Below are 25,762 nucleotides of genomic sequence, written 5' to 3'. Positions count from 1 at the left end.
AATAATTTTAGCGCTTATCTGTATATTATGAACATTCATTACTATATAAATACAGCGTATTTACTTTCAATTCTAAGTTTACTAATCGATCCATGGTGATCATTGATATAGTATACAGACCCTCTCTATTTAATAAACTCTGTGACTGCCATGGATAGTAAACTTGAAAACGATAGCAGATAAAATTCTGAAAATACACTTTATTCATAGTATATGTATGTTCAAAGTATACAGAAAAACGCAAACCGGAAGTCTAATCTGACTTAAAATTTCGTACAATGACGGGACAATACCCGGATGGCTTTTTTCTCGTTTTTCTCCTAAAATAACTCAATCTGAATAATCATATGAATGGATGACAAATGCGACTATGCACTGTACCTATAGGACACAGAGGCATGTTGATTAATTTATTGTGGAAAGAAGAGAAGCGACACCAAAAATGAGGTCTTCTCGTTTAATAGTATAGATAAATGTATGTCAATGAAAATTAAATCAGTGTTTGCTTCAAGAAAATTATGTAAATACCCCCCCCTTTTTTTCCCCCCAAAGAGAAATAGTCTATGCTCTTCTTCCCATATTTATGTGTTGATGTGATGTTTCTACAGTAGGTCTTTTTATGGTGTCAAATTTCTTTTTCTAACCACAAAAAAAATTAACAAACTTACTTACCAGAACCAACTGAAACTGAAAGTTTTGCTTTGGAATTTCCGTTGCTAGATTTGGAAGGGTCATGAAAAGATGGCAGCAACTCATTTTGTCTTCTTGTCTACTGCAATCCAACTCCTGTCCATGTTTGCAGCATATGCATTTTAAAATGTGAGTCTGAAACCTAGGGCTAGACATGATATTGATAGTCTAGCCTCATGAGTCATGTCTAGACTATCTGATCAGGATCAGACTTATCCCAGTGGCAGTGGGAATGTCTTTGCCACATGGTTTGCTATGTCTTTGTTACACTCTTTCATTAAAAATAAGTTTTTGGCTACACCATATTCATCTAAAATACCATTATTTCCTATCCTTCTGCACATTTGTTGATTTCCCTCCTTCTGTTATTGACACTAAATCTACCTTTTATTGTGAAGAGTTTTACAAAGGGAGATAATTTTAGCTATATTTTTCAGTTTTTCATCTTTTATTCAAATAAGCTTATATCAATTTGCAACCAAAATCCTGTTAAGAAATACTAGTTTGTAGTGAACCATAACGTTTAACAAAATATTTTTTCAATTTGAGTGACTTTTGAGGTTTTATGGACATTTTCAGTACAGGCTGAATTCAAATTTTTAAAAAACACAATTATGTCAATAAAAATAAAAACAAAGATAAAGGTTGAAATAAGATCCAAATTACAGTTTATTTTAGTAGAAAGTCTGAATTTTAAGGCCAAACAATTTTTTTTGTCATATAATACTTTGAACTATTCAATAAAAAAAAAACCAAAAATGTCCATTTTCAACAACATTTTTCAGCAAATTTGGTACTAAACTAGAATTGCCCTGTATTCACATAATTTGAGATAAATTGTCATTTTTTAACCATAGAACTATTAGATGTACTTAATACTTTACTAGGAACCCAAAATCAGCTGAAAATTCCACAACCCCTTTCATAATTTTTTTTTGATTTTGCATGGTTTTCTCGTAGACATCCATTTAAGGTAGAGCAGGACATTACGTCACGTGATGTTTTGAATTGTCACGTGATTGTCATGGTAAATATAGAACCGGAACCGCGTCTGTCAAACTCCGGCGGTAAACAACAAACATGGCAGACGACAAGTATTCTCAACATGTTCGTGGAAAGATGGCTAGTACAGGAAGAAGTAAAAAGGCGGACCGTATGAGAAAAATTTGTAAGGGTTCCGCGGAACCCAGTGTCTCGCCTATTTTTGCTGTAAATCGCAGGCTCAACAACAATGAGGAAAAAAATCAATAAAAATATTCCTCTTGTTACTATTTTATGATTGTAAGAAAATCTAAGTACATTAAAAAGTAAATTACAGAAAAAACGGAGTAATCTTTTACAAACTTTACTTCTGGATACAATCTTATGATCATAAATAAGCCTCTGTCCAAGTTTGGTACAAACCCAGGATAGTTTAAGAAAGTTATTAAAATTTTAAAAACTTTAACCACAGAGTGAATGTAATGGTTCCCCGCAGAAAAACTAAGTCCATTTAAAAGTAAAATACGGAAAAAATGGATTCATTTATTTACAAAATTTCCTTCTGGATATTATCTTATGATCATAAACAACTTCTGTCCAAGTTTGGTACAAACCCAGGATAGTTTAAGAAAGTTATTAAAATTCTAAAAACTTCAACCACAGAGTGAATGTAATGTTTCCCTGCAGAAAAAACTAAGTCCATTTATAAGTAAAATACGCAAAAAATGGAATTTTATTTTTACAGAATTTACTTCTGGATATTATCTTATGATCATAAACAAGCTTCTGTCCAAGTTTGTTACAAACCCAGGATAGTTTGAGAAAGTTATTAAAATTCTAAAAACTTTAACCACAGAGTGAATGTTTTGTTTCCCCGCAGAAAAAACTAAGTCCATTTATAGTAAAATAAGGAAAAAATGAAATTTTATTTTTACAAAATTTACTTCTGGATACTATCTTATGATCATAAACAAGCTTCTGTCAAAGTTTGGTAGAAATCCAGTATAGTTTAAGAAAGTTATTAAAATTTCAAAAACTTTAACCACAGAGTGAATATTTGTTGACGCCGCCGACGACGCCGACGCCGACGGAATGTAGGATCGCTTAGTCTCGCTTTTTCGACTAAAGTCGAAGGCTCGACAAAAATGAATAGTAAGGAAACATTACGAGGTGAAGACCATGATTACGGCGCTGTTTTTGTAGAAGGACCTATAAGTATAAATGCAACTGATTTGGAAGTTGGGGAAAATGTTGAACTGGGATCCTCCAAACCTTGGTTCCACGGAAGACGGGTTGTTGAGCTAGATGTGCTGGCTAGGTCCATGAACTGTGAGAAATGCAGTTCATGGCTCCGATTATCTGATATAAAAGATGAGGTGATTTATGGGATGGCTAGTTTTTTTTTTATATATCTCGTGTCCAAGCAGTGCTTGTCAACACATCAGTATGGTACCAACGGGGAAGAAGAGCAATGGCAAAGGCTTTGATATCAACTACAAAGTTTGTTTAGGTAATTATATAGAAAAGGAATGCAAATGGTGATTGTTTTCAAGAGACAACTACTTAACTATGATCATGGGGAAATAAAAAAATAATCAATATAAACACTTTTCATACAAATTTTTCAGGGGCCCAATATTGCAAATATACCACAACTCATGAACTATCAACACCCTGTGTTGCTTTATTTGTACATGTTTCCAAGTTGAGCAATCAGTAACTGAAATATGGATACATGAATTTCTTTAGAACTGTTCATTTTCAAATTTTGGGGTCCCCTCTGACTAGATCTGTAGTTCATGTTTCAATTATCTTGATTTCTTTTAAACAATCAGAGGCAATCTGTTGGTATTAAACAACTAATGCTGAACTCAAATATGTATAACCAGTGTAAATTGCAAGATAAAAAATACATGTACATTGTCAGAAATAGAAAATGTACTCACTGCAATTTATTATTTACTTTGTAAAAGGTTTTATCAGTTGAATGAAGTGAAGACATAAGTCTTAGATAGGTCAGTGGATACACTGGACTGCACCATATTTCTTATATTGTCCTTCAATTAAGGAAGGGTAAACATTTACAATTTGAATAGTGGACATAACAAAAGACCCACCATCTGTCACTATTTGTGGAGGATTTCCCCCATGGAGCCTCCCAAGTGGAAATTTTGTAAGAGCAATTTTGTCCACTATTTTAAAGAAAACAATGAATTTAACAATGGGTATGAGCTTGTTAAAGCATGAAGAAGCCTAAAAAACACATTAGAATATATTTGAAGGCCCCTTTGAAGGTTTTGTAGGACTATAAGAACCATCTTTCATGTAAAACCCCCATGGGCATTTGAAAAGTTGGCAGGTATGAGCCAAATATTGTAAATGGTTTTTTTAGGAAACTAAATAATATTTAAATCTTTCATTTTTCAGCCATGATTAATGCAGGTATGGGACCCAGCCACGTGAACAACTTCCTGACAGGATGCAACATTCCTCCAGTAGATGCCTCTACATTACGTAAAAAACAGAAGGAACTAGCCCCAGTTATCATTGAAGCAGCAGAAGCATCATGTAAAGAAGCACAGAGAGAGGAGCTGGAATGTTCAGAGTGCAGTGAGTTAGAGGGAAGCTTCGATGCTGGATGGCAGAAGAGAGGTTCTGGTTGGTCTTACAATAGTCACACAGGTAAATTATATTATCAGTTGTTGTGATATGAAGTGTAGATGGCTTCTATTTTATTGATCTCGTATACATTAGGGTTTTAGCCTTTTGGACCTGCTCAAAAAAACCTCTGTGTTCAAGATCCATGTGAACCTGGATATTTATACTTTAAGATTATAATGAACAGTTTTTTTTTTTTATATGCCCGTTAATACAGTTGTCTGTCGGTCTGTCCCTCCGTCCATCATTGCCATGTCGGACAATAACTCAAAAACACTTGAACAAATTCGCATGAAAATTTTGTGAATTGATTATATCCATTGACTTGAGCTGCATTTCATTTTTAATTTTTATGCCCCACCTACGATAGTAGAGGGGCATTATGTTTTCTGGTCTGTGCGTCCGTTCGTTCATCCGTTTGTCCGTCTGTCCCGTTTCAGGTTAAAGTTTTTGGTCGAGGTAGTTTTTGATGAAGTTGAAGTCCAATCGACTTCAAACTTGGTACACATGTTCCCTATGATATGATCTTTCTAATTTTAATGCCAAATTAGAGATTTTACCCCAATTTCACGGTCCACTGAACATAGAAAATGATAGTGCGAGTGGGGCATTCATGTACTGAGGACACATTCTTGTTTTTTTATATTGCGGTTGTATATTGGTATCACCTTGACCCTGTCGTTGTAATCAGCTAGCGAAGTCCAAAGACATTTGGTTTCCAGACAATATCTTTACTTTAATTGAATAGAAATCTATGATTTAAGATTTTAAAAACTAAAAAGAAAATTTCTTCAAATAGTTAAATATGCAACAGCATCATAGGTGGATCAAGGGAGGGGTGGTCCAGGAGTTGGACCTCCTTTTTTTTGGCCGATGAATGAATATGAATGGGAGCATATACATGTAGATGGAACCCCCCCCCTCCCCCTACCCCCTTTTTACTCTGGGTTGGGACCCCCTTTTAAAAATGGCTGCATACGCCCCTGAAGATGGTGTATTGCACCATAGCAAAAAAATTAATATAAATTCAAATCATTACCCAATTCTAAGTCTTTGATTACAGTTATTCTCTGTCAGAAACCTATTATATGTATGTGTCAAATATTTGATTACAATCCAAATTCAGACCTGTGTCACATGATCAAGTACAAATATCATGTTCCTTTTTGTCCTATTAACGGGGTTGAACCTTTATGGTGGTATCCAGCTGTGATTGGCGAAGCAGTTGATTTATTAATTTCATATTTTAAGTTTTAAAAAGGGGGATTTTTCAGTTTTGAGCATTTATTATAACACTTAAGCTTTGGTGGCTGGGATTTATCTATTAAGATAAACTCCTTTTTATGCCCCACCTTCGATAGTAGAGGGGCATTATGTTTTCTGGTCTGTGGCTCCGTTCGTTCGTCCGTCTGTGCGTCCGTTCAGGTTAAAGTTTTTGGTCAAGGTAGTTTTTGATGAAGCTGAAGTCCAATCAACTTGAAACTTAGTACACTTGTTGCTTATGATGATCTTTCTAATTTTAAAGCCAAATTAGACTTTTGAGTCCAATTTCATGGTCCACTGAACATAGAAAATGAAAATGGGAGTTTCAGGTTAAAGTTTTTGGTCAAGGTAGTTTTTGATGAAGCTGAAGTCCAATCAACTTGAAACTTAGTACATATGTTCCCTATAGTATGATCTTTCTAATTTTAATGCCAAATTAGATTATTACCCAATTTCATGGTCCATGGAACATGGAAAAGGATAGTGCAAGTGGGGCATCCGTGTACTTTGGACACATTCTTGTTTTTTATGGATTTATGAAATTACATTGAGAAGTTATTGTCACAAAATTGAACTTTAATTTATTCTTTTAAAAAAACAGGGTATCATGCTCTATTAAACCACCAAAGATTTTCAATTTGAGATCTTCTTTTTCGTTAATATGTTAGCTAAAAATGAAATGAAATAATATTGAGTCTCCCTTTTCTACATACTATTTCAGGTCATGCAAGTCTAATTGGAATTAATACTGGGAAAGTTGTAGAATTTGACGTCAGAACCAGAAATTGTAGTATTTGCCAATATCACATAGGAAAAAATGAACCAAAGCCACCACATGAGTGTAATGTTAACTGGACAGGTATAGAATAATGATTAACTCATTGAAAATAAGGGGTGGATTGTTCAGCTTAAATATATGTATATGGCCTTTGCTATTTTTTATTATACTCCACCCGAATTTCATGATCAACTGAAAATACATAAGCATATAGTTCATGTGGGGCATCCGTAAAATATGGACACAATTTAATTTTTATGCCCCACCTACGATAGTAGAGGGGCATTATGTTTTCTGGTCCGTGCGTCCGTTCGTCCGTCCGTCCGTCTGTCCTGCTCCAGGTTAAAGTTTTTGGTCGAGGTAGTTTTTGATGAAGTTGAAGTCCAATCGACTTCAAACTTTGTACACATTGTTCCCTATGATATGATCTTTCTTATTTTAATGCCAAATTAGAGTTTTTACCCCAATTTCACGGTCCACTGAACATAGAAAATGATAGTGCGAGTGGGGCATTCGTGTACTGAGGACACATTCTTGTTTTTAATGAGTTTTGCTCACATTTTAATAACAGTATATGAGAATGTTACACTGTTCTTATCAAATATAAAAAAAGAAGATGTGGTATGATTGCCAATGAGACAACTATCCACAAAAGACAAAAATGACACAAACATTAACAACTATAGGTCACCTTATGGCCTTCAACAATGAGCAAAGCCAAAGACAAGATTTCAAATAGTTTGGTATTTCTGAAATGTAAACAAACATGGTTAAACACACTGAGAAAGTCATCTGTCATATTTTTTTAAGAGAAATGTAACTTAAGATTATGGGATGAAGTATGTAAAGGGACGAATTGACACCTTTAAAAATAACAAGTTGTCATCTAGTTTCCCTCCCCGTTCTGAATTTTTCCTTGTAGTGGAAAGAGTTGACAACTTTGAAAAATGTCTTTGTAACCCTTTTAAGAAGAATTGATAGTGTTATTTGATTTAAAAGATGTATAATCGTGAATTTAGATAGTTGTTCGTATAAAAATTCAACACCTTTGACCTGTTGTAAGTGTTGACTAAAAGGTCATGTAATTAAAGGTGTACATATGGTATAGGGATGTTAACAGTTACATATTAATTACTTTCCTGTTCCCCATGTTAATGTTTACTGTAATAAAGGCCACTCATGGGGGTGTCCAAGTAATCATAAATTCATAGAAAGTTTGCCAATATAATCACATGAACGCTCATTGATTATTTTGCTTGACCTTGGAAAAAGTAGGGAGCATATTCGAAAAACAGAAAATTTATTTATTTTTTAATGAAATAATAAAAGTAAACAAAATTAAGTAAACAAATCCTTATCATTTAATATGTCTGTAAATGACTCATTCTGAGGTATGCTAAGGACTATATTTTCCTGACAAGACATTGGCTCATTTTAGACTTTGGCCACAGAAGAAACCAGTGACCATGTCTGTGTATAGCCCTTGAGTACACCTCAAGAAAAGTCAATAATGATAATGTATATCATGTGTATAATGTAAATCTAATTTGTCAACAGTTGTTCACAGTATTACAAATTATTGGACACACTCACTTTATTTTTATTTTGTATTGCAGGATCAAGCAAAGGTATGGAGCCAGACATGGCATGTTCAATGATCCAAAGGCTTGCTGAGGATGGATATACGGTTGGGACTTTACATGCGGATAATGATGCTACAACCCAATCAAGACTGCCTCGTTCAATTATTAAAAAAGATGACAAAACACATGTGAATAAAAATCTGTCCAAACTTCTATACGGTCTGTCAAAAAACTACAAACAGTTAAAATCAGCAAAAGTCATTCCCTACATAGTGAGGTGTTTTATGTATACTATTTCTAAACACCAAAATAGTAAACAATCAATGAAGACAGAACTCGCCACTATAGTGCCACATATTTTTGGACACCATGAACAGTTCAGTCCAACTTGGTGTACATATGTTAAAGATCCAACTAAATTTAGGTAATTCACAGTGTAGATACTATTCTGTACGCTATCCGGAAGTCGCGATTTTCGAAGCGATGACTACCAACTGGCTAACAGGACGGTTTTGCCTACGGTGACTTTTCTCGTCATTTGTTTACACCTATACCTATAAAGAGCTTTGAACATCTTCAAGGTATGTAAAGCATCATAAATATGTGTAACTTTAACAAAAACATGCAGTAGAATATAAAATATACGTGTGCATCATACCAACTTCAGAGAAAAAAGTGAAATCGATGGCCAATTTTGCTCTCGTAGTACAAAACAAATAACATTTTATTGCAAATATTTGCATCAGTTTAAAGTTCAATATATACTGTTTCAATATTCGTTTCGTATTTAAGTAGAACATTCGTATTTCCCATAAAAAATATGTTTTCCTTGAGGATCCCAAAATAAATTACTGTACGATCAGTCCATAACTGACTGTATTCTAGTAGCGATTTCAAATATTTTTACTGTATGACAGTCGTGATTTTGAAGAAAAAAACAAAGGCAATTTGAAGGTATCTACGTATTTATATGATATTATGAACTGTCCAGGGAACTTTACAGTGTAATATCGTTCATCAGACAATATAAATATAGATATGATGATTTTTGTAGACTGCAAAATAATTGTATTTTTGTTCCGTCAGTCTTGTTTAAAATCAAACGCCTAAAAAGCAATACTTGATTTACTTGTGGACTTTGTAATAGTGTATAGTTGCAGTTATCTTTTTAGCTATAACATTTTAAAAGACTATTTACACCGTCCGCCGAAACATTCAGGTTAAACGTTGATATTAGTCGACCCTGAGAAAAACTTTGTGATGGGGTGAAAAGGAGGCACATTATTAATATCTACTGACTTTGTTATTTGAAAATTGGTAATGAAATGAACATGTTAAATTCAAATCAATATAGAATCATATTCAAAACAGTGTGGTCCTGGCCATTGATTGACGACCCAAATTATCCCATTGACTGGGACAGATTAGGTGAACCTTTGACGGTAACGACCTTTGCTCACTTCTTACTTATTATAGAATTTAAACTGTGTGGTCACCATAGGTTCTTAACGCCTTTAATAATAAAATAATTCGAAAAATTATTCACGAATAACCTTTATGTTTTGATTTATTATTGATATAAATCAACACATCGTAATAATTATTCCGGATTAGTTTTTCGAATTACTTTATTTAGGTGTTGAGAACCTTATGTGACCCCACAGATTCAGTGTCTTTAACAAGTACATAGTGAGCAGTGATTGTTACCGACAAACGTTCACCAAATCTGTCCCAGTCAATGGGATATTTAGGTCGTGAATCAATGGCCAGGACCACACTGTTTTGAATATGATTCTAAATGCTGTAATGCATTCAAGTATACGAAAGATATATTTCTTTTTCAGGATAATCCAATGACAGAGTTTCGGTGTTTTTATTGTACAAATGTACGGTCAAGAGATTTTGCAGAACTGGTAGATCATTGCATAATTCGTCATGATTCAGAAGAATTAAAGTTGAAAGTGGCAACACGTGTTTCATCATCTACTACAAATGTCCGAACTAACAAGAATGTGTCCTCAGTACACGAATGCCCCACTCGCACTATCATTTTCTATGTTCAGTGGACCGTGAAATTGGGGTAAAATCTCTAATTTGGCATTAAAATTAGAAAGATCATATCATAGGGAACATGTGTACCAAGTTTGAAGTCGATTGGACTTCAACTTCATCAAAAACTACCTCGACCAAAAACTTTAACCTGAAGCGGGACAGACGGACGAACGGACGAACGAACGGACGAACGAACGGACAGACGAACGGACGCACAGACCAGAAAACATAATGCCCCTCTACTATCGTAGGTGGGGCATAAAAACTTCAAGATAATACCTGCTGAAATTAAGAAGGACAATAAATTCATAATTCCCCAATGTGAATCATACACACTTAATATATGTAACATTTCTTCGGAACTGTTGTCACCTGTAAAGAAGAAATGTGGAACAGAATCTGAACAGAATGACACTGAAAGCATATCATTAACACAAAAACTTAGTTCTGTTTCAATTAAAGATAACAGCCATATTCTCGTAAATAGCAGTAACGATTCCGCCAATGATCATGAAAGTATGGTTACGAGTTCGGAAATGTCAACAAGGCATACACAGACTGAAGATTCGGCTGTCATAAATCTAAATGAGACAAACACAAATGATCAAGTGTTATTAAAAGAAATTTTACAGTTAGTTCCTACAGTACTTGAAAATTTGAAAAGTTGCAATAAACAAGATATGTATGTGAAGTTCCATACATTGATAAACGAGAACAAGCTTCCTATGAATAACATTGCTTTCCTGCTTTTCTCAGACGTCGTTGGATGGTTCTCAAAAAGTAACACACATGCAATGAGATATTCACAAGATGTTAAACAGTTCTGGAAAGTTGGACATGAACTTTTTAAAGGAAAATTTCTCCGTTTTATGGCAGGATGGAAAAACCAAGGTCAGGAAGCCAAAGGTCATACAAAGCCAGAAGAATCGGTTATCAACTTCGCAGTTCCAGATAGAAAATATCTAGACAGCACCGAGTTATCACATAAACTAAAAAACATACAGCCTGGAATATTGGACGAAATGATCGAGTTGATTTATGATGATAGCTGCTGTCTTTCTAAGACATTTAAACTATGCGTAGATGGAAAGAAAATAAACCATGGCGCACAAAATCAAGTATACGGCGATGTTAATCTTTGGGGATACGAAGGTCCACCAACTCTTCAGGATTGTAAAGACAAACTCAGCATAGACAAGAAGCTTGTAGAAGACTTCACTGAAATATTAAACAAGATTGAAAAAAGAGATATTTATGATTTGTATCATACACCAGAACACCTGAAAAATGATATTTCAAGAGTAGCAAAACAAATGATCTGTAATTTAAGTCAAAGACTGCGAAAATTGCGAACAGTGAAACAGTCGAAGGTAATTGCTCTAGAAAAGCTAAAGGTTACGTGTATCAATGATGCTATGAAAGCAAAATATTCCTATGCTCTAAGTGCAATAACAACTTTCATATTTAAGCTAGACTTATGCATAAGTAGACTATTGAGAGTAATTGATTCGGTAGGCCACTCAACTTCCGTCTGTAATGGTGTTCAAACATTTTATAACAAAGGAGACGCTTGCGATTTATCAATTCAGCAGAATTACGTCTGTTTGACTGGCTTGAAAGTCGAAGGGGATATCCAAAACTTAAACACGTCACTCATTAAACAAAGATCAGATGAATGGCATTCTATTAGGAAAACCGCTAAAGTAACCGGAAGTACCGCTCACCAAGCACTAGGATTGTCAGGACTTAAGAAATTACAAGAACATTTTGAATACGTCTTTCATCAAAAAAACAGACCAGATTTTTCGGAGGATGCCCAAAAGAGAATGAAATATGGAACCGACAATGAAATTAATGCCATAGGAACTCTTGTTTCTAAGATATTGCCAATCTTTTATCCGAACTTCTCATTTGTGGAGGAGGGTTGTGAGGTAGTATGTGACAAAGATGAAACATTTCTCATTGTCAGTCCAGATGGTAGTGCTAGATACTTTAATTCAGAAAACTACAAGCCATCTGATGCAGTTGCTCTTGCTATAGAAATCAAGTGTCCCTATCCAAATAAACTTTATACAACTCCAGTTTATTACAAGATGCCTTGGTATTACGTGATACAGGTTTTATCTGAAATGTATGTATTGAATGCAAGTAGCTTGCTATTCCTATGCTACAGTACCGATAGTACAACCGTCTGTGTTGCAAACTTTGACGAAGAGCTGTGGAATGAAATACTGGCAAAACTAAAAACAATATACGGTACTGAGAAGCCAGTAATGCCAAAAAACTACCAGATGAACTAAAGACAATAAAAGAAAAAATCAAAACCTACTGTGACAATAAAGTACAGTTTCTGGCTGAAATCCCATCTTGTCAAGTAAATAGAGAATGTAAACACGAACATTCATCAGTGGAAAGTGAGAAGATAGGTCGGAATTGTCATACAAGTTGTTTAGATTCAGTAAAACCTCATACCAAACATGATGTTACAACTTTACAGATGACAACGATTGAAATCAACAGTTGTTTAGACCAAGCGTACTCGCTTGAAAGGCATCTTGCTAGCGAAGTACTTATATTTCTTATTTCAGATTTAGATCGAATTCACGAGAGAGAGAAGCAACACTCAACCCCGGTCGGTTTCAGCATGAAGGGTTACAGTTTAACCTCATCTGTAATGCGAAAGATGATCGATGATACTTTGCAAAGATGTTACCTTAATGGCTTATATACACCTGTTGTCTCGTTTGATGGACAGTGGTCCCAGTTGGCAGTTAGATCGAGTAATGGACACCCACTCACCATTCTTCAGTTACAGAAAGACGTTTTTAGAGAATCGAAAAAAATGAGTAAATCAGAAATTGTTCGCAGCATAAAAAACACTAACATAGTCAAAGCCAAATCTTTAAATGAACTGATAGAACAGACCTTAGTTGAACAAAAATTCCGAAAGAACGAGGAACATAATAATTTTTATTCTCTCATAGTTTCACAGAACAACCGACAAGACTCAAGGTTATACAAAACATCTCCAAACGTTTTGAAATTTCTTAGATCGAAAATCTCATTAAATGAAGAATCAACTGAAGTAGAAGAGGAAGAAGCTACTTCTAAAACTGTACTAGATGCGCTGCCACCACAGATTGCGGAAACAGTTGATGAAAACATGATATCTGAAATAGACATTGTTTGTACAAATTCAAAACTAGACACTTGTACTCACATTTCATTAGATATGACAGACTCGTTAAATGATATATTTGAAGATAATTTATCAGAAAAAATAACAGAATCAATGGAAGTTGATGTTTCTGATCCGATAGATACGTCTGCTACATCTACAGAGCTGAACGACAGTCCTATGAGTTTTCTAACAGCTTCTGACTTTGAAAGAATGTTGTCAGCTATAGTCTTAGATAAAAAAGTGAGTGCTATAAAGTGGCAAAGTTTGAAGGTTGAAGACTTTGCAAACTATTTTGAATTGCACGATGGAATAGGCAAGAAATTCACGAGGCATGAGTTACAAATTTGTGTGAGAACCATATCACAAAAACTGAAGACTGAAAGTATCCAATTTACCTTGTCATGGCCGAAAGCTAAATTGATAGAATTGCTTTTTCAATGTGTTTCTTCTCCATTGTCTCTCAAAAAAAAGTTGTTAGGAAAGAAAAAAGAAAAAAAGATGCTTTCACTAAAGAAGATGTGTATAATAGAAATCGACAAATTTCCAAAGCATATTCTAAACATTATTTATGCCGAACATATTTTTCCTGGTAGATTTACTGACTGGCAACAACACTCTCTATTTGCCAAGAAAACTCTTATTTCAGGAATTGAACAAGCCGTGACATGGTATTCAATGCCTGAATACATTCCAGAACGATACATGTATCAGTTCAATCTTCTTGACGGTCATCACTTGTTTGTGAATGCGAGAGTGAAGTGCTGTAGTACTGGAATAGACGCGTGTGGGATAAAAAAAGAAGCTTGGATCAAAGTTGCGAAAAATAGCAATGTCAATGGTTGTGGCCTTAGCCTAGCATTAGTCGAGGATTTAGTTGACAAACAGAGCAATGGATTCGCACAAAAAACTTTTTCTGAAGACGTAGAAAAAGCTTTGCATTCAAATGGGGATTTTAATGAAGCCCTTTTCTGTCGGCTGATAAGAGAGTGGTATGCGGCTGAAGATGACCCAGGAATTGATGTTATAGATAGAATTAAACGCAGACTCCGCTTTAGAGATTGGCTTTTGAAGGACATTAACTTCATGCAGTTTCCACCCCCTGGATTGCATGTGAAAGGAATACCACATATAATGTTTGAGGGTTTATTAACAAATATAGAACGCCGAATTCAGATCATTCCATTTGTTAAGTCGGGAAGTTATAACTCACGAGCATTGGGTAGTTTAGAAGCTGAGAACTTTTTTGGGGCGTTCCAAGACTTAGACCCTAAAGGTAGTGGTATTATTAGACCAGATGATGTACCAGCAGCAATAAGAACAGCATGTGACCTGATTGGTACAAGACTTGATCCCAATAGGTAAGTGTGTTTAGACACAAATAAAAACATATTTTCAACCTTTCAAAAATGGAAGGGATATATTTATAGGTTTATTTATTTTCAAATTTTAACTTCATATAAATAGGAAGATGTGGTATGAGTGCCAATCAGACAACTCTCCATACAAGTCACAATGTATTTAAAGTTAAAAATATAGGTCATAGTACTTCCTTCAACACGGAGTCTTACCTCACATCGAACATCAAGCTATAAAGGCCCCCAAAATGACCAGTTAAACACAATTGAAACAGGAAAAACTAACAGTCTCACATTTTTACAAAACAAAAAACGATTTGAAACGTGTAAAAGGGATGTGAACTTGAGTCAAACTGATTATTTTGTTTTTTTGATATAGGAAGATGTGGTGTGAGTGCCAATGAGACGAACTCTCCATCCAAATAACAATTTATAAAAGTAAACCATTATAGGTCATTGTACGGCCTTCAACACGGAGCCTTGGCTCACACCGAACAAAAAGCTAAAAGGGCACCAAAATTACTAGTGTAAAACCATTCAAACGAGAATACTAACGGTCATATATTTGCACAAATAACATTAAAACAAAGTACTTGCTTTTGTCTAATATATGTTATTTAAAAATCAATTTTAGGAAATTTGCCATGCACACCAGTCGAGCCAAGGTTTACCCTGTACATGAGTTAGAAAAGCAGCAAATCACAAGTTTGAATATACCTTACATAACACCAACATACGTAGAATCAATCGTTCCAAGGCAAGTTATTTAAACCTTTATACAGAAACGTATTGTTGCAACCACTTTCTTTTAATAACATGACTATCTCACAATAATGAGTTATCTCCTCTGCTTATTGTGAGATAACAAGTCACAGTTTTGAAAGAGTTCATAATAACGAATTGAAACCTCATAGTTTTATCTCATTACTATGTGATGATATCTCATATCTATTAAGTATTAGATGATATACATGTACCATAACTTTAATATGGTATCTCATATAAATACTAGATGTATTTGCATGGTTGTAAATTATCATGATTTTTTTTTCATGATTAAAAGAGTGCATTATATAATTAAGAGTTGTGACTATCTCACTATATGAGATAATATTTAACTTTATGAGATATCATCTCAGTAATATGACTTTTTTTTATCTCATTATTAATAAACTATGAGTTTTTGTTATGATGTCATAACTATGGATTTGTACTTTACAGACTATGTGGAAAGATAGAGATTTAACGATATATACAAGCCCTTACTCATCTTGAATACAGAAAGGTAACCAATCTATGCAACAAGCCTAATAAATAGCCACGACAAAATAATCCAGTTGATCAAAAATAAAACACATTTAAAACTTTATCTAAATATTCAACATGGTTGTGTGAGTACAGATTTTGATGTCAGCAAATGCCGTTTTGAAGGCCGTATAGAAGCCTATAATTGTTAACTTTATTTCCATTATGTCTTGGATGGAGAGAAGTCTGATTGGCACTCATTCCACATCTTCTTATTCATATTCAAAAAGAGACAACCACATGCCTGAACCAATTTTCTAACCTGACTGGGACAAACTAAAATAGGAAGGAATTAGACAAGTTTGGTTAAGTTCAAAATTTCCCACTAAGTATCGACGTATAAATAGCTGGTACGAACACGCAGTCACTTTGATATAAAAATAGATCATAAAAGATCTGTAATGAACAGCTAAGATATTCACCAATCATCTGTTTTATAATTTTGTTTTGTTTTATCAATTACAGAAATCACACATTTGATTCACCGGAAAGGGCAAAAAGATCCTATGGAAAGCGGAAAAGGGGAGAAATAAGTGACCCGTCCATGTCAAGTAGAGGTGCAAGACCAATAAGACAGCATCATCGTTGTGATGAGTCCAAAATATTACCTCATGTAAGAATGGGATTGGACATAACTGAAAATGAAATCACAACTTGAAGCACTATCAAATGCTTATATGACTATTTAGACGATTGAATGTAAAGCTAAGCGCCTAATAATTATGTGAATTACAATGCATACCTTTGTGTTTTTTTTTTATTGTTTTTGATGGTGTTGTTTATGGTGGCATATATCTGCCGCTACTTGTCACTTAGTTGCGTCGTCTTAATAAGCTAAATAAGTCGACTTGCCAGTTAATTAAGTTATTTGTCAAATAATAAAATGAAACTATTTTGTCGAAAATCAAAATTTCTTTAGTGTTTTTGCCCAATTATGACGACTTTTATATATCTGACAAGTGCACTTAATAAAGTGGCAAGTAGACTTAATTAAGCGTCAAGTAGACTTAATTAAGTTACAAGAAGACAAGTATTACCTGACAAGTCGATTTGTGTATCTACAAGTTTATTTGTCAATTAACAAATTCTGCTTGTAACTTTATATGGTCTACTTATCACTTAGTTAAGTATACTTGTCACTGAATTAGGTCTACTTGTCACTTACTTTAGTGTACTTGTTAGATATATAAGTATGTTTTACATGTCATTAGGACGACTAAACTAAGTGAAAAGTAGGGGCAAATATATGCCACCATCATGATCACATAGTGTTAAAGCAATATTTACAGAATATATCTATTTCATAGAATTTTGAAGTATGCCACTGAAAATAATTTGTATTACTAGAATATATGTTGTCCCCACTTTCAACCAGGTGTGATAATCATAATCTTGAATGAACTCTTAATAACACATCATTTTCCCAGTTGAACAGAAGCTCTAAACTTCTAATAAAAAAAATAAGTTTATCATGCGATGGTATGTTATCAGTTTCGTGAGTGTAAAGAAACACTAGCGTTGTTATTCCAAAAGTTTATTCCAAAACATCAAACACAACAAATGTAGACAAATTTAAATGCTGCCATATAATGTTTACAATTGTAATGTAAATAAAAAATAACAAATAGCCATGGTCAGTAAAGGACCTCAATGTGATAAATAAACAAGAACAAAGTATAAAAAATGATTTTAACAAAGCACATGTTCTTTGTGGTAAATTATTTAGGTGAGTGTAAAGAAACACTAGCGTTCTTATTCCAAAAGTTTATTCCAAAACATCAAATACAACAAATGTAGACAAATTTAAATGCTGCCATATAATGTTTACAATTGTAAATAAAAAATAACAAATAGCCATGGTCAGTAAAGGACCTCAATGTGATAAATAAACAAGAACAAAGTATAAAAAATGATTTTAACAAAGCACATGTTCTTTGTGGTAAATTATTTAGGTGAGTGTAAAGAAACACTAGCGTTCTTATTCCAAAAGTTTATTCCAAAACATCAAACACAACAAATGTAAACAAATTTAAATGCTGCCATATAATGTGTACAATTGTAAATAAAAAATAACAAATAGCCATGGTCAGTAAAGGACCTCAATGTGATAAATAAACAAGAACGAAGTGTAAAAAATCAATCTAACAATGCACATGTTCTTTGTGGTATCTTAAACTTGATCTCCACTTATACGATTTTCCACATAAATCACACTTGAGTTCTCTTCCACCATGTACTGCAAGGAAATGTTCCTTTAAAGATTTCTGTGAATTGCATGAAGCTCCGCATCCTTCTTTGCTACATATGATGATACTTGTCTCATTAGTGTGAACGGATGTGATATGTTGTTTCAATGTTTCTTTGTACGCAAAAGTCTTGTCACACACATCACATCGGTGTCTAAGCACTGGCTCATGTGTTGTTATATGCCCTCTATAGTTCCAGAGCGTGTTAAAGCCTCTGTCACACACTTTACACTTAAACCTAAACTCTTGAGTATGTTTACCCTTATAATGAAAATTTAGTCCACTAGCTGTCTTAAAAACCATGCCACATTGATCACACAAGTACATTGTAAAATGTTTAGTTTCTGCATTATTTGGAGCATGGGCATTTTGCGTGTGTCTTTTCACATTTTGTTTGTATTTACTGGAATAGCTACAAAAAGTGCAACAATGCATGAAAGATGGTTCTGTTTCCACTTCTTCTTCTTCTACTTCCAAGCTTTCATCTAACGCGTTTACAATAAAAGAGTCAACCATTTTCCTACAAGAAAGACAGTTTTGATTAAAAAAGAGAACACAAGTCATCGATTTAATTGGTTCGCATACACTAAAAACATTTTCTCTAATCAATTTTTTCTATACTTTGGATATACGTATGAACCGGCATGTACATGCGGACTTTGTAGCGTTATTACGTCGACTGCGCAAGCAGATGCGACATTTAGGGATCACTTTCCGTCGTATGTCTCGTCGTGTTAAAAAAAATCGTCCTAAAAACGTTGGACATAATTTGGATATTTGGTTTAATGGTTCAAAGCTTTACAACATTGTGTAGCAATTTTATAGTCGGGCTCATTAATGTATTGTTGAAAATTGTATTTTCGTGGATAGCTATTTCTCGACGAATTCAATGGAAGACCCACATCTAAGTTTACGGTTTTTCATTTCACATATTTCTTATTATTTATAAATCAAAAATGCATGTCTCTCATCTAGAGGTTTATCTCCCGTTATGTATTTTGCTATAAGGGAGCTACCATTTGATTTTTATGGGGGAGCTAAGAAGAAATTTGCAAAAAAGGCAGAACAGGATTTTGAGTTAAAAAAAAAGGCAGGATGAGTAACTTGGCCAAAAAAATAGGCAGGATGACATTTGTTGTAAAAAAGTCAGGATTAGCTAAGAAAAAAAGGCAGGACCGAATAGACTGAAAAATAAAAAGGCAGGATAGAGATTACAAATAAAAAAAAAAGCAGGACTCAATTTTTCATCCTAGCCCCCCCTCCCCTAGTTTTATTAATATACGGTAAGTTTAGGAAAGTTGCGTATAGTGAATGGGTACCACCCAATAAGGTAGTGGAAAAGCCCTTATCACGGAAGGAGAAAACAGTGAGTTTTCTAAAAAATGAAAATAAGAGGTGCACAATTGAATTAAATGATAAAGAATCTAAAAAAGATTCATAAAGTTAAGTGTCTGAAAGAATTTGTGGATATAAAATAGATACGCCCAATATAAAGCTATGGCAAAGTCCGTATTTGAGATATAAAAACATGAAAAATATTTTCACAAAAAAATAGAAATAGAAGGTGCATATTTGCATTAATTAATTAAAAATGGAGCAATTTCAGAACTTTAATAATTGGTTTAGGAGGTGGTGTTGGAAATACCTGATAGGTGCCCCATATAATGCATAGTCCGTATCTTATACAAAGAACCCCCATAAAAGATGTTTACTTAAATTCGAAATAGGGTGCACAATACAGTCATTGTAATTTATGATAAGGAATCCGGAGAGATTAATTAAGTCATATAAGTGACGGATAAAAAAAGGAGATCCGGAGGATTGAAACCCTTTTTAACTATCAATGCATTTGTATGGGAACATATATTTGGAATCCCCTTTTCTCCTGGATTGGACCCTCTCTCAATTTAAAAATGGCTGGAAACCCCATTGTATATTAAGTGGTAAATGAGGAGATGCACTTACAAAACCGGCCAAACATAGTATAACTGTCCAACGAACGAACGGAAAGACGGCCTTCATTATCATTATAAACCCCCGCAAAGTGTTGTACAATTGGGTGTCACCAGTGGCGGATTAAGGGGGGGGGGGGCAGGGGGCCCGGCCCCTTTTCGGGAAAAAATTTGTTTGCTTATATACGGAATCACTGAAGCGTGACTGGAGCGGGCCCCCTCTTAGGTCAGTCAGTGGGCCCCCACTTATGAAAAATCCTGGATCCGCCACTGGTCACAGAAATAGGTCTACTCCCAAAACAAAGTGAAGTACTTGTGATCAATTATAGGCTATAGTACAGCCTCGAATGTGTGTAAATACATGCATTTTTGTATTACAATTAAATCTGTGCGTTTGTACAATTTTAAGTACAACGGAGGACAATTGAAATATATTTGTGTTATTTCGAAAAATGACACCTTCTAAATGTATCGTAAATAACTTTGAAATCACTACTAGAATACAGTGAAATAAAGATTTTAACAACATTTAACATCCTTATACTGAATGTAGTAAGTCGAGTACACCCTATTAAGCTAAACATGTTTCATATAAGTTTTCAGGATGTGAATTTATTGAAATATATTTGTGTTATTTAGAAAAATGACACCTTCTAAATGTATCGTAAATAACTTTGAAATCACTACTAGAATACAGTGAAATAACGACTGATCATACAGTTTCAAAATATACAAGCGAGACTGATCGTACAGTGAGAAATTCAAACAAGTGTTATTTTCTTATTTCTGGCTTCAAAGATCTGGTTGAAACTTTTACCACCACTTGAAATATATTTCATTTAGTTAATTAAGTCTGGTATTTACGTTAATTTGTACACTAAGAGGGTAAAAAGATTATTTTTAGGTTCACAGACTGATTGTCCTTAGTGATGCACTTGAAAATCTATTGATTAAGACAGAGATACGAATAATGAATGTGCTAAATTTAATTCTAAACCATTTGAGAATATCTTTGTCAGCTGAATTAATCATTCAGCAATGTACAGATGATCCACTTACCGTTTAATTCAGTTTATCCATCAAATTTCACATGCTATCCAAAAAGTTCTCGCTTCGAAAATCGCGACTTCCGGATAGCGTACAGAATAGTATCTACACTGTGTAATTTATACCATGACATTGATCCCTGGCCTGATGAAGTGATCATTTAATGTTTCAATGCTGCAATAATTTTTTTACAAGTTCTTATTTCCTAGAGTTCAGTAAAGTATATGTATAATTAAAACAATTGTAGGGCTGTGTGAACTATTGTCATCATTATGTATTAATCATGTATCCATCTTTGTCTTGGCCCATCTGATAACTTTCAAAACTTCTTTCTTCTAAAAGTACAGTGTGGATTGAAAATAAACTTTAATGATAAGGATTTAATTTTTCACATCAGAACAAAAAAGATCATTAGACTGAATAACATTTTTAGAATTCTGCTATTAGTGTAGAAAAAAACCCAGTGGCAGTGCAATCTCATTTTCTGTTTGTTTATAAATATTACAGATTCAAACATTTACCAAATGGGAAAGCCCTGTCTGGAGACAAGCTGAGGGAAGAGCTGGACAAGTTGGCACAAAGTTATATTGAAAGAGCAGATAGGCTGTTAAATCTAGGGTCAACACAGTCAAACGAAAGTTTCAACAACAGTGTTGCTAGTTTTGCCCACAAAAACAGGTATGCCTTACATTACTTAAGAATTTCTTTTGATTATGGTCAAAATCTCTGCAACTGTTTAAAAAATGAAATAGAAGTCTTTGTTTGCACAAATTTTCCTTATCTTCAATGTTGTAATTTAAAATTTCAAAGTAAAACAATTCCCGTTTTAAACAGAACTTTTTGTAAGACACATACAAATTGTCAGTGACACACTCTCTGGTATTCCAATAATGTGTGGTAACTGTGATTTCAATGCAATCTGGGGTGTTTAATGTTTAACTTTGTCATTAAAAATGGAAAACATGAATATTTTTTTTGTAAAATCATGTCAATGTCATTGATGTTGAAGACTGTCATAGCTCTGAATTCAAGCTCATCTTAGTTCCTTTACCATTATATTCATATGCCCCACAGTCACGATCCACTAACTGTCATTTTCCAGGACTAGCTGCAACAGAGAGACATATTTATGTGTTTTACTTTTGTGGAGCATAAACTATTTTGTTTGTATGTTGAACATTTATTTATGGGATTTTTTCAGGTTTTATGGAGGGACTAAATCATTAAAAGCTAGGGTGTCTTCAGCTGTGATACAAAAGAATGAAGGCTATGGTTGGTTAAGCAAGGTAAATGTATTTAGGGGCTTTATTATGTATGCTTAGTTTAAAATTATTTTATTTGCTTAATTAAAGCAAAATGGATTAGACACAAGTAAATCATACTTATGAAGTCATCTCCATAATACAATATAAAAACACAATAATAGTATAAGATAATGGACATGCATATAAAGCAAACAGTTTAAAGAATATAATACTAGCTTTCATAATGGTAAAATGAGGAGAGAAAGTAAAAAGAGAAAAAGAAAGTTTGAAAAGTCGTATAATTCTGTGTATAAATGTTGTTATTTCACTCCCCTGACACCATACAACTGTAGGTTTTGTCATGATGTTGGATCAAAACAAATTGTGAAAGATATAGTTCCTTACATTTTCTACCTTATTTTCAGAAGAAAATGCCATTTGCCATTGTTATAAAAAGAGTAACTAATACAAAAATTCAATAGAGAAAAATATTTAATTCATGACCAAACAACACTGATAATTAACTCACACACTACATGTATACATTGGTGAATTGATGTGTAGTTATTCTATAATTATATTTTTTTTGAGATATTTTTTTTTCTTCAGATCTGTGCTTTTTTTTCTACATTCTAAATTTTATATCTTTAAAGTAAATGAATCATTCAAAATACATTACATGCAAATGTCTTCATTCTTTTCAGGTGAATAAGAAGTCTCTACTCTCTCCTGGACATTTGACCATACTTCATGGAATTCGAAAGGATCGAAGGCGTAAACTGATAAGGAAAACACAGTCAACTACTTATTTCAAAAGAAAAAGACTCACAATAAAGGTAGGCCTTTTTTAGCTTGACTGGTCTGAAGGGCCTAGTGAGCCTTTCTTTTCACTTTGCGTCATTCGTCTGTTGTCGTCTGTTAACTTTTACAAAAATCTTCTCCTCTGAAACTACTGGGTCAAATTTAACCAAACTTTGCCACAATCATCATTGGGGTATCTTGTTAAAAAATGTGTCTGGTGACCCTGCCAACCAACCAAGATGGCCGCCATTACTAATAATAGAACATAGGGGTAAAATGTAGATTTTGGCTTATATCTCTGAAACCAAAGCATCTAGAGCAAATCTGGTGTGGGCACATTGTTTATCAGGTCAACATCTATCTGCCCTGAATTTTTCAGATGAATTGGAGAACCTGTTGTTGGGTTGCTGCCACTAAATTGGTAATTTTAAGAAAATTTTGCAGTTTTTGGTTATTATTTTGAATATTATTATAGATAGAGATAAACTGTAAACATCATAATATTCAGCAAAGTATGATCTACAAAAAAGTTAGCATGACCAAAATGGTCAGTTGACCCCTTAAGGAGTTATTGACCTTTATAGTCGTTTTTTACCAATTTTTTGTAAATTTTTGTAACCTTCTACAAAAATCTTCTCCTCTGAAACTACTGGGCCAAATTTGATCAAACTTAGCCACAAGTCTTAAAGTTTATTCACATTTTAGTTGAAAACCCACCGATGGAGAATTCTCTGGCTCTTAATTTTGATTGGAAGGAGACATTAAATGTTTCAACATAAAATAGCAACTATTCTAAAGATCCCACTGTGCATTTGCATAGATCTGAATCACTTCTTCCATAATTGTTCTTAAATTTTTTTATATTGTTTCTAGTCCAAGAAATTGAAAGATAATCAGCGAGAATCAGTAAAAGAGGGAGACACCTATGGAGGAGAAATAGAAGTGCAAGAACATATTGACACAGAAACTATTCCATCGAAGATGAAGTTTGGAGGAGAAGAATCAGTAGTAGTTTTTGATTTAGAAACAACAGGTAAATGTAAACAAACAAATTGAATCACAGATATCAGGCTAAAATAATGGCACACAAGATACATGATTTGCCTACTTTCATGACTTTATTAGTGATTCTTTAATCAAATATTGATGCTTGGAATAAAGTTAAAACTTACATTGCTATTGTTAGTGAGTGAAATAAGCTTACAATGTAATTGTAATTCAGTGAAATAGATGAAAGTGACATAACATAAAGCGAAGTAAACCTCCATTGTATTGGGAATGCTTCAATGATTATCTTGGAATAAAGTGATATATTACTGATGTTTGTTGGGAGTTAAGTCCCTTAAGATTGACATGGATTACAGTTTAACAGCATACACTATAGGCTTTGATTTAAATTTACCTTTATTCATGAGGAACTTGACAAATAAGTTAGATGAAAATGAAATCGCAATATAATGTTCATGTGAAAATAGGGTGGACTGCTAAAATTAGAACCTGCTGAAATTGAAACAATTTTTCTTGTAATCAAGAAATTTGACTTCCATAAATTTGGATGCGCTTTTCAAGAAGCCATAAGTTTTTAAAAGAGTCCACCATTTAAAACTTGCTGCCGCTTAAATTAAAAAAATTAACATGACAAAAACAGTATTTAAAGCAGAATTTAACCAAACTTGATATATGGAACAAGTCATCTCACATTTCGGGATAGATACACTTTTAATTATTAATGCAATATTTGTTTATTTTTGTTCCAGGATTATCAAGGAAGTCTGATATAACTCAGCTGGCTGCTTTTGATGGAACCTCTGTTTTTAATGAGTATGTATCACCTAGGGAGGTTATTTCACCCAAATCATCAGAAATAACAGGATTGACTTTTGATTTTTCTTGTGATCAGATGTACCATCATGGTAAACCAGTTAAAAGCAGAGATATTCAGATTGTACTCCTGGAATTTATTGAGTTTATCAGCAAAAAGAAGAAACCAATTCTTTTCGGTCACAACATTGCTTCGTTTGACATTCCCATATTGATGAACATACTACGTCACCACAGTCTTCTTTCAGAATTTATGTTACATATTTATGGGTGCATTGATACAATAAAATTGGCAAGAAGGAAATTCAAAACCAAAGACATAGGAAATCATAAGCAACAAACATTGGTCACAAAATTACTTGGTGTAGAATATGATGCTCACAATGCATGTGCTGATGTCACAAGTCTATTTCAACTTCTTGCGCACTTTGAATATTCAAAAAAGGATGTTTTTCCATTCAATTCAGCTTTGCTAACAGATTCTTACATTCCCTTGATAAGGGACTCGCGCATCACCAAGCTAACAGCTAGAAGATTAGCACACAGTGGACTTTGTCTGAAACATCTACAGTTAGCATTTAACAGAGACAGTGAAAATGGCCTCAAATCTATTTTGTTAGAGCATGGCTTTAATGCCAAAACAGTCACATGTTTTACTAAATATTTTACATGTACTGAGGAATAACTTGTTATTGATGTAATACACATGTACCACAAAATCATAGAAAGTTACATCCAGTTGCGTAGGAAAATTTTATTGGTTAATATCCAGTGATGGTTAGTTTCTTACATGCAATGTATAATG

General features: G+C 33.8%; 1 protein-coding gene across 1 annotated transcript; it reads left to right on the top strand.

The window, feature by feature from the left end:
* Nucleotides 1-2,818: 2,818 nt before the first annotated feature.
* LOC143084101 (uncharacterized) lies at nt 2,819-25,481 on the top strand. Its single transcript, XM_076260508.1, has 10 exons — nt 2,819-3,181; nt 4,099-4,353; nt 6,314-6,451; nt 7,987-8,377; nt 21,599-21,769; nt 22,194-22,377; nt 23,040-23,171; nt 24,010-24,169; nt 24,894-25,184; nt 25,459-25,481. Exons 1-10 carry the CDS (start codon nt 3,055-3,057, stop codon nt 25,479-25,481), a joined length of 1,872 nt encoding a protein of 623 aa, XP_076116623.1. The 5' UTR covers nt 2,819-3,054.
* Nucleotides 25,482-25,762: the final 281 nt, after the last annotated feature.

The sequence above is a fragment of the Mytilus galloprovincialis genome, chromosome 7, assembly GCF_965363235.1.
Source record: "Mytilus galloprovincialis chromosome 7, xbMytGall1.hap1.1, whole genome shotgun sequence".
Lineage (NCBI taxonomy): Eukaryota > Metazoa > Mollusca > Bivalvia > Mytilida > Mytilidae > Mytilus > Mytilus galloprovincialis.
This window is presented reverse-complemented; position numbering and strand designations above follow the sequence as displayed.

Coding starts and splice junctions, on each gene's coding strand:
- LOC143084101 (XM_076260508.1), top strand. CDS start 3,055: ATGGGATGGCTAGTTTTTTTTTTATATATCTCGTGTCCAAGCAGTGCT. Junction 4,354..6,313: donor GTCTTACAATAGTCACACAG/GTAAATTATATT, acceptor ATACTATTTCAG/GTCATGCAAGTCTAATTGGA. Junction 6,452..7,986: donor GTGTAATGTTAACTGGACAG/GTATAGAATAAT, acceptor TTTGTATTGCAG/GATCAAGCAAAGGTATGGAG.